This window comes from Triticum urartu, chromosome 7A (assembly GCF_056163025.1).
Source record: "Triticum urartu cultivar PI428250 chromosome 7A, HENAU_Tu73, whole genome shotgun sequence".
In the NCBI taxonomy this organism is placed as follows: Eukaryota; Viridiplantae; Streptophyta; class Magnoliopsida; order Poales; family Poaceae; genus Triticum; species Triticum urartu.
In genome coordinates, this window is record NC_141879.1 from 138,294,643 (window position 1) to 138,304,357 (window position 9,715).

Consider the following 9,715-nt stretch of genomic DNA (forward strand, 5'->3'; position numbering starts at 1 on the left):
TAAATGAACATGGCAGATTATTTGCAATGTGTTGCAAAACTTCTGAATGCATGGTTCACATCTTTGAGTACGTGGATTTGAGACAGAAATGTGTTGAACATTCCACTAATTTCCTGGCATTTTTATGGTAAATGAAATCTCCCCCTAATGCCTGGAAATGTTCCTCATTAAATCAGCATACTGGCCTTGAATAACTCCCCATGCGAGGGGCTTGAGGTATTAACGGAAATACAGTTATTGCTCACATAGATCCCAACTATATGTTGAGGGGCCAATGATGTATGCCGGGTGATGATATCGGTATGCAACCGAATTACCGCAGATAGGAAATACTTGATAGATTTCCACGTATCAAAGACAGAGGGGAATAATATTAGGTAGTTTGGTCATGAGCGTGTAAAACTACATGACTCCAAAGTAAAGTTGGTAAGTTGCAATTCCAAAATAAAGATAATGCAATGAGCTTAACTCTTTGGATATTATGATTCTACCAAACCATTTTGAGTCTAGACATTAGGACAAATTGCTAAACTTCAATCCAAAGGCCATAGAGAATGCCTTCAAGGAGAATTTTGCAATGTTACCCATTCGATTTGCTTGAAATCGATGTCAGGATAATGAGCCAATGGTTTCGTGTGAATAAAGCACACACTTAAGACCATCATGTAGATATGTCTTTTAGAACCATGGAATACCTGAATAGTCTACTCAATGGCTGGGAAGAGCCACTTACCTCGACTTGATGCATTTAAGGAGTCTGAGTGGTTCATCGTAGAATTTTAAGGTGTGCAAGCCTTAAAATTAGCTTCCATGTGTCACTTGTAGTGCACATAAAATCCAAATATTACTAGAATTTAGCATCATAATAATCATAAATTATTGGAATTGCTGATAGTTTTTGTTTCAACCCAATGTCTCGATGACCAAGGCGAGTATGCCAAGTTTGTCATGTACAAGACACTCTGGAAAACTATCTCGTACACAACATGTGGTACGGGTTGTGTCGTATGTGTAGTACAATCCAGATGATACACATAGAATGTGTTTTCCATATCCGTTGCATATGGTAAAGAGAAGTTATTTCTCTTTGTTGTCATCATAAGTTTCGCTATGGAAACTATTTTGAAGGGTACCTTCATAGTTTAGTAGGGTACGAGTTAAACCTGGGAAGCAATAAAGTATCCCGACGTTACTCGAGTACCCACAGGGATAGTAAATATGACTCGAGTTGAGCCAACAAATACCTCATCGCGTCTAGCGATTTAAATATCTCCTTTCTCTCAATGAGAGTGGAAACATTGAACTACCCTGAGAATAAAGTTTGTGGTGCATATGTCCACAAGGCACATATCATTTTTCATCGGATTGACTCCCGTAGAAATCTATATATATAGACATGAAGATTCTCAATATGAAAATCACTGTCAGATATATAGAATACATACAAATGTATTTGTACCAAAGTGCTGATACAATATATGATGACAACAATAATCATGTTCATATTAGAACATCAGAAATGGACATAAATAAATAAATCACTAAGGAGATTGAGGGACTAAATATAGTCACCAAACATGTCAGTTGATGCATATTCAACCTTCATGTTCTCCGTGCCCATAGGGTCATGTGACAGTTGGATAGTCATTTTATTGCTCGGTTCTAGAAGAACGTCATGCAAACAACAAACTGCCATGATGGTGTCAGATTGAAGGAGTGATCTTCAAACCTTTTGCCCTTGAGGTTCTTTGTATCCCAAGGATTGCTAATACAGAATAACCAGATGCTGAGATCTGGATCAATATAATGTCTTACGATGCATAAAGCAACATGTTTATTCTGTTAGTCATGTGACTCCAACCGTAGGAGAATTCGACAGGTCTTTGATGGCACACATTATCCCACGAGACACAAGAGCGATCATGATGTCCATGGCCCAAGTAGGGCAGTGGTGGCCATCGAGGGCGAATGCCTCAATTCTCTAGCCATCGGTTACCAGAGATAATTAATTTATGATTAGTAAATTAAAGACCATCATGGTAATGTTGCAAAATTAATGGATATTTGAAGAAGTTATCTTGAAACCATTAATGCGAATCTCAAATTGCTAAGCATGACACTTTGAAGATAATCTCCCGAATGAAGTAGATCTCGCAGCACTAGGGAGTATAATCTGATGAAATCAGGAAATACTCACTCATAATGCCTTATGTCATGACTTAGAAAAATGTGTGAGAGAGCACTTTGTAAAGCAATCATAATGTCGAAACGACAAAATGTAGACTTTATCATTAGTCATCGATAATCTGCGTAGGCAGTAGATCCATATGACTATCTTGTGATCCCAAGCATCAGCTTGAAGAAATCACTTTAAATTTTGCACCTTCCGGAATACATCGTACTCAACGGAAATACACCACTATTATAATGAATAGTAATGATATTGCAAACTTAATGTTCAAGTGAAAGAAAAACTTGAATTGTATAGACCTCAAATTAAATGAGATGATCATGTATCAAGTTGCAAGATAATTCAACAGGGTGAATTAATATTTTGCGAGAGAAAATTAATCTCAATCGCAATGAGATTGTTTTGCAAGAATAAAATATTTCTCAATCGCAAATCAATATTGTTGTGCGAGAAAATTTAATCTCGATCGCAAAACAATGTCGTTATAGTAATAAGACATGTTATAGAGATTGCTAAAAAGCAAACATATTGAACATGCCACATAATAACCACATATTTTCTGGAATATTAAAACTCAACAGAAAAAGGGCTGAAAAGCGGTGGCCCAATCTTATGCAAATGGGCCACGCTGGGGAAGCCAGCCTAGGGCCGGCCTGGGCCTGGTCAGCCAATTGGATAAGAAGCAAGTGGCCAGGGATAGCGATCCCCTGCCAGCATCCATCCCCAATCCCCACGACCGACGCGGGTGGCGACTGCCATGGCCGGTCGGCCGTTTCTCCGGCAACTCGTGGAGAGACCACGACCCGGGCGGAGCGCTGCCGAGCCTCGCGTTGGAGGCCGGAGAAGGCTGCGCCAGAGGACTCCGGGGAGGGCGTGCCGGCCCGATTGGGCACAGGCGAAGACGCCCACGGCCGGTCGGTCGCACCACCGGCGGCAAGAGGATCTCCCGCCCCGCTCGTCCTCGGAGTAGGAGTCACCGGGGAGGTGGGTGCCGGATACGACGCCGTTGGAAGCGCCATTCGCGAGCCCGAGCGCCGCTGGGCTCCATGTGTCAGCGCCGGGGCCGGGTCGCCTCTGCGCCCGTGGGGGCAAGGCCGATGGTCGAGCACGGGGTGTGCCGGGAGGAGCAGCGCCGGGGCCAGGACGCCGTTGCGCCAGATGCCCGTCGCTCGTGCGCCGGATCACGCGGCCGAGGGCAGTCTCCCACCATTGGACGCCGATGAGGCGCCTTGCCGATGGGGCCCGAGGGTTCGACTGCCGCCGTTCTTCGCGACGAGACTGTCCCTCATAGAGGAAACAAAGGTAAAGCGATTTAAGAAATCAACGCGTGTACCTTTTCCGTTTTCTTCCCGATCCGTTCGTTGGTGGATCTCGATTTACACTCTTGCCGTGATGGGAGACAATGAATTCTCGGTTTAAACCTCCAATCTTTTGATCGATGGATGCCATCTCCCCTGTTCTTCATTCATTTTCTGTTCTTCATGGCCTTGTTTCGCCTGCAGGAATTCATGGCCACAGCGCACTGCAGAAACGTCGATCCTGAGGGCGGCCGCAGTAGCGGGCACCACCACGCCGACGAACACGCGAGCGAGCGATGCTGTAGGGGGAATCGTCGCGCAGATGGAATCGCTCCGCCGGGAGCGTGCTGATAACGTGTCGAAAGGGAAAACAAGAGAACAATCGAGAGAGCCTCGGCACAGATGTAAAAGTGAATAAATGTCCTTTCATTAGATGATTGTAGGTATTTCTACAGGCAGAAGGGATGCATCGAAGAGGCATCCGTTCGGGAGAGATGTCAGGAACCGACGCGACAGTTGCCAACGCAAACTGGCTGCGGTTGGTACAAGGGGAGATTCCCTCATAATTAACACAAGTTTAATTGAGCTTTAACAATCTGGTTGATCTGGTTGTCCCCGTATGGCTGACAGAGCAGTATGTGGTAAAAAAAAGGATGATGTCAATACACAAGATGGATCGTGCATTTTCATGAATAATTGTTTGCGGGAACCGTACACAAATATTTAGTTGTGTTGTAAAGTGGAATTCTGTGTTAAAAGACATTAATATTGTGTAATATTGCCTTGTACTAGCCTATACAAGATGATGTCAGTACACAAGATGGATCATACATTTCCATGTATATCCGTGAGAAAGCTAAGCATGATAAATGTTAAACATTAAATTACTAGGTTCTTAATTCCACTCTTCTTTTTTAGTGAAAGGGATTTTTCTTCTCTCATGTGCATGCACCGCATGAGTTGCTTAAGCAACCACGAGTGTTCATTTGCAGCTCTCTCAAGAGGATGTACACAACAGAACTTCCTGGCAACTTGAGAAACAGAATAAAACAAACAGGTGAAAGCATGCAACATGTTTGTCTCAAATTTCACCGAGTCCGCAAAATCCCACGTCTTGTTATAACCGCAGAATGCCGGTTGAAACCGAGATCTCCCACGTTTCCCGTGTGACATTCGCCGCAGTCCATCTCGCATGCACTCCAGGGAACCATATCACGAATAAGCACGGCAGGAGGGGAATGGAATGTGAATTGAATGGATCTATGTATAATTTTACACTGTATTCTGTTTTGTCAGGCTATTCTCCTGCTGGCTCCTTTAATATACAACTACCAAGAACTTACAAGTGCTCCAACAGCGCACCTTTTTAGTTTTTCTCCTGCATCTCTTTCTCCTCTTTTTTTGTGGGTTGCTTTTCTCTGTGGTGCTCACCTAAGAGATGATGTTAGTACACGGCGACGCGAAGCAGGCCGGGCTGAGGTTGCGTGTAATGGAGGCCTTCGTCCAGAAGGAACTGCTCGACGGCGATGGGCAGCCTCGCGGTGCGAGAGCCCTTGGTGTGGTGGCCTGTTCCGACGCATACCATGACTTGCATCCTTTCGCCTGAAGCCCTCGCCATGCCCCTCAGGGAGCCGAGCTCGACCTTGAGGATATGGATTGCTTCGCTCACGTGGAGGCCGTGTAGATCAATCAGACGATCACTCCCCCGTTGCAAAGAACCAGGGTTCCTGGACAATGAATCAAAAATTTTAGGATGGAACAGAAGTGCTTGTAAATATGTCGCTGACATTCCACAGAAGCAGTATACATAGCTTGTAAAGGGGAGAAAGCAACCTCTGTCGATAAATAGCTTCTCTAGCTTTCTCATGAGCTGCTTTCATTTGCGAGTTATAGGCCTGACCTTTGATACTTAGTTCCTTGGCCAGAGCTTTGTTGCCAATTAGGTAAGCTTGTCTAGCCTGCCAAGTACATCTTTCCATCAATATTCCAACTAACAAAATTAATGAGTCAAATGTGCAGGACGTAGCAAATGATGATATCCTGGATGTAATTTATATGATACTGGTAGCTATGGGGCCAGATTTGCCCTTCCCTAAAATAAGTCGCACAAATCCATCATTTTTTATGGCTTGCAAACTTGCATATGAGTAGTGGAAAAATTATACAAAAACATGAATATTCTCTGCCCTTCTTTTTTTACATGGTCTGCCCTTCTATTTAGGAAGGAAAGGAACAAGACATGTAGTCAGAAAGAAGTTAAAATGGGAGACATTATGATTATTCTCGACTGCAGTTAAGCACATGACAATGATACACACCTAACGATACATACAGCAAGTAGGCAACAAACAATTTAAAAAATGCCAAATTCAACAAAAACCGATTAACAATGCCAAATTCAATCCATAGGCAAAACCCTCAACAAATTCCTACTATGATTCTGCCAGTGTTTTTTTAATATTCCTTATGAACAGATATCTAAACAAAAATTGCAAATGTGAACATGTAACATGTACATTGGTTTAGAAGAATAGATACATATACAACCAAGCATCTGGAGACAACAATTAAGCTGCTCACCTGCTCAAAACATGCATTTCGGACACGGGCAAAATCACGAGCTTCCTCCCTCGATTCTGAATACATGTTTGCTGTTGGGCCACGTACAAAGATAAATCCATCAGTCTATAATTGCATCTATCTAGAATGAAGACATGGAAATACACCAATATGCTTCAAATTATGCACACCCAACTATAATTTGCTTCCTGAGATCTATCCATACATTGTAAAGCACAATGTACCAATCCTAACTTGCCTATTCTAAGATAACAACAATACAATGTGCAAAACCATCAAATTGTGCAATCTGCATCAGAAATAACTTATAATATTCAGATGAGTATTACCGACTGAATCGCCGGTATCAAGCCATGGAGTTGCAGCTGCACGTGCACTACTAACACTTTGATACTTGTTCCCAGAAGATGTTTTAGAACCAAAACTGTACTGCTTGGGTACAGAAACGGTAGAAACACCATTGCCATAATCAGAGCCCTTTTTGAACTTGCTGTGGCCAGAATTCTGCGATGCAAGTTTCCGAACAGCTGAAACAAAATCACCAGTACCACTAGATATGGTGGAAGAATTGCGCCCACTGAAGAGGCCAAGGATATCCATATCTCCCTTGGAGAAACCATTTTGATCTTCTGCTGTTGGCAGGGCAGGAAAGTCCCCCGTACTAAAGTTTGGTGAGCTGGGGGTCAAATTCATTGTCTGATTGGAAGTAGGATCCACTTGCATCTGAAAAATCAAAAGAAAAAATAACCCTTGGAGATGCTACTGAATGTTGCAATTGTAACATAACTGCTTGAAGCAATGTACATTACCAAATAAAGAGGAACGAGATTTTAATATTGTCTTTCAAAGGATACATTTAATACTGGTGCCTTGAGCAGAAAGAAAAATCATTAAAGTTTCAGCCATATACGTCAAGAAGAGACAGCTATGTTAAGCAATGCTCTGATTGGACGTCTAGAGGAGTTAAGTGTGAAAATTACAGATAGAAAGAGATTACCTCTAGCTGGGTGAGAATTTCAATAGTATGATTGAAGTCACATCCATTTGCATAGTACAGCTCCGCAAGACTCTCTGCTGAAAATCCAGGAAACTGAGACGCTAAATACTCTAGGGGGTCAAAGAGGCCATCTGATGCTGCAACGTACTCACTAGCAAAACCGTCAGTAAAGCCCGTGGTAGGATCATACTGAAGGTCCTGATTTTCATTAGCAAAGTGGAGATCACCCACGTAATTTTGCTCCCAATTACTTGAACCAACAGTTGAAAAGGTTGCCTGTGAATTATCCTCGTAAAATAAATTGGTATGCCCAAGTTCCAGGTTGCTAGCTGAAGAAGACAACTCTTGGTGTTCTCTTGACAAGCGGCTAGCTTTTGTCCCATAGAACGGAGGTGCATTCAAGGATAATCCAGCAAGGGACAGCTCTTCAGGTTCTTGTTCGATTTTCTCGAAAGAAGTGAAGTCTGGAATAATATCATCTGGGAGCTGCTTACGCCAGAACTGGTGTGCCTCATCGTCTGAGTTATTAGACTTGGACGACTCAGACCTATCTAGAATTTTTTTTCCAGGGGACCCCCTAAGTTCAGACTTACTTGCATCTGAAGCTGTGCTATTACCATAGGATGGTCTAATAACACATGAAGGGACAAACTCTGCTGCATTGGGATTTAATGCAGTGAATTTATTTGGTAACATTGACCTTGCATCACCATTATTTGGAACAACTTTATTCAGTGAAGTCATCTTTTAACAGAAATTACATGTACAGAAAAAACTCTTCCAATGAGATTTACCCAAACCCTGAAAAGGTGATAAATATCAAGGGTTAGTATTAGTATGGTTCGGCGCATTTACAAAAAGTATATTTCCTATGAATAACCAAAATAGAAAAGTCATCTCTTCATTAGCAAGAAGCTAGTATTTGCTAATCTGTAGAACTATTTAGCTACTTCCATGATTTTCTGTGAGGTAGCTATAAATAATAAATTTATGCCAGGTTACCAAGAATTGATATTATTTTCAAGTGAAAAACAATTTCATGCTTATCGAAAACGGCAAAGGCAAATAAAAACTAATCCAATAAGGTCTGGCTCCAATTATTTGAGTAATATTTAGAGCACACCAAATGTGAACTCTAAACTAGATATGCCATTTATTAATTTACATGACATATATGGATGAACTAATCCGAAATCAATTCAGCTAGAAAAGTTTTTCTTAGAATTGCCAAACTAGTCGGTCCATTAAATCGTACAGTTGGGCTCCAAAAAGTTTGTTTTTGTTACTATCAGCCAGAGATGGCAACACAATTATCACCATTACTTGTAATAGAAGTTTCCAAATTTACACCAGACCTAAAAGCCGGTAGGTATCTTTCCAAAAAAGGGCGTCACCCATTTGCACACAAAATGGCGTGCCCTTTCTTGGCTCAGATATAACTGCCTGAGCTACTACCACAACCGCCCGCGTCACAAAAACTGCATCTCCACATGCAGTTTCTATACGCCAAATTCACCGGCTAGGACGTTGAAATATCTAACGCTTCGCTCGTACGCATTGGCCCTTTTACGGCAAAAAACTTTGCGTCGCCGCTAAATCAGTAAATTCCCATGAGCGGCAAACGTAACGCAGCAGTAAAGAGGGAGCAAATAAGGAAAATAAGCTTAGTGTTACGCCAGCCAAAATCATACGCGCCTCCAGCTCTAGCAGAAGCTCGGGAGAATCATACGCCCGCAAAGGAGCAACAAAAGAGATTGAGCAAACAGTGCACCTGCCCACTCGCGCAGGCGCTAGCTACGGACGGAGAGACGAGACGCTGGAGCCCCGACGCCGCGCCGAGATCCGGACGGGACGGGATCTACACGAGGCGAGCGTCCGCGGCAGATCTGGAGAGCTCCCGCCAACGCGAGCCGATGCCCTTCCGCCGGTCGACGAGCTGGTAGTAATATATAGCTGGCGACCAGCCCATATGGGGCGCGAAGGGGAAAAAGCCTCGGCCGCCCCTCCCCGACTCGGGGCAGGGTACGGGTCGTCACCGCCCACGAGACGGAGACGGGGTCGGCTCGCGGAACGGGATGGGATTCGGAGGCGCGCCGGAGGTGGTGGCCGGGGCGGGCACGGAGACGGGGCGGGTCGCCGGGATTTGTGGCGCGGTGGAGGCGGCCGTGGGGAGGGGAGGGGAGGAGGAGGAGGGACGGACGGATGGGTGGGGGGAGGCGGAGGAGGAGGAGGATAGGCGAGGGATGGTGGAGTTTGACCCGACGCGGCGGGTGGTGGGGCCGGGGGATGGGGTGGTGGCGTGGAGGGGACGGATGGGTGGGTGGTGGCCTGGCCTTGGGATCGGTGGCGGGATGAGGGCAGGGCCGCGTGCGCCTGCCTACGACCTGTCTCCGCTCCCGCGGTGCGACGCGAATATGCGGCTGGCTCGGTGATTCGACCCAGGGGAGGGGGGAAATATCGGCGGGGCTCCCGCCGGTGGTTCCGTGGTCTGGCTCCGCCCGTCTGCTTCACAGCGCTCCGTGGTTCCTGTTTGCCATCACCCATATGAGGCCATGATCCACTCCCCCTTCCATCAAGTTGGGAATGGACCGGCATGGTCGACTGGTCTGACCTAATTTTTCGGCATCAATGGACCTTCTAGATTGGCGT

General features: G+C 44.7%; 2 protein-coding genes across 2 annotated transcripts; one reads left to right on the plus strand and one right to left on the minus strand.

Annotated features, from left to right (window-relative positions):
* Positions 1-1,551: 1,551 nt before the first annotated feature.
* LOC125518514 (uncharacterized) lies at positions 1,552-4,393 on the plus strand. Its single transcript, XM_048683335.2, has 2 exons — positions 1,552-3,493; positions 3,694-4,393. The coding sequence occupies exons 1-2, from the start codon at positions 2,726-2,728 to the stop codon at positions 3,838-3,840; spliced, it is 915 nt and encodes a 304-aa protein (XP_048539292.2). The 5' UTR covers positions 1,552-2,725; the 3' UTR covers positions 3,841-4,393.
* A 326-nt stretch (positions 4,394-4,719) lies between these two features.
* CID7 (CTC-interacting domain 7) lies at positions 4,720-9,336 on the minus strand. The gene is made up of 6 exons (XM_048684752.2): positions 8,838-9,336; positions 7,067-7,867; positions 6,399-6,792; positions 6,070-6,140; positions 5,323-5,447; positions 4,720-5,216 (listed from the first exon to the last, which is right to left on the minus strand). The coding sequence occupies exons 2-6, from the start codon at positions 7,808-7,810 to the stop codon at positions 4,934-4,936; spliced, it is 1,617 nt and encodes a 538-aa protein (XP_048540709.2). The 5' UTR covers positions 7,811-7,867; positions 8,838-9,336; the 3' UTR covers positions 4,720-4,933.
* Between the last annotated feature and the right edge of the window lie 379 nt (positions 9,337-9,715).

Coding starts and splice junctions, on each gene's coding strand:
- LOC125518514 (XM_048683335.2), top strand. CDS start 2,726: ATGCCACATAATAACCACATATTTTCTGGAATATTAAAACTCAACAGA. Junction 3,494..3,693: donor CCCTCATAGAGGAAACAAAG/GTAAAGCGATTT, acceptor TTTCGCCTGCAG/GAATTCATGGCCACAGCGCA.
- CID7 (XM_048684752.2), bottom strand. CDS start 7,810: ATGACTTCACTGAATAAAGTTGTTCCAAATAATGGTGATGCAAGGTCA. Junction 6,793..7,066: donor AAATTCTCACCCAGCTAGAG/GTAATCTCTTTC, acceptor TTGATTTTTCAG/ATGCAAGTGGATCCTACTTC. Junction 6,141..6,398: donor TGATACCGGCGATTCAGTCG/GTAATACTCATC, acceptor GTGGCCCAACAG/CAAACATGTATTCAGAATCG.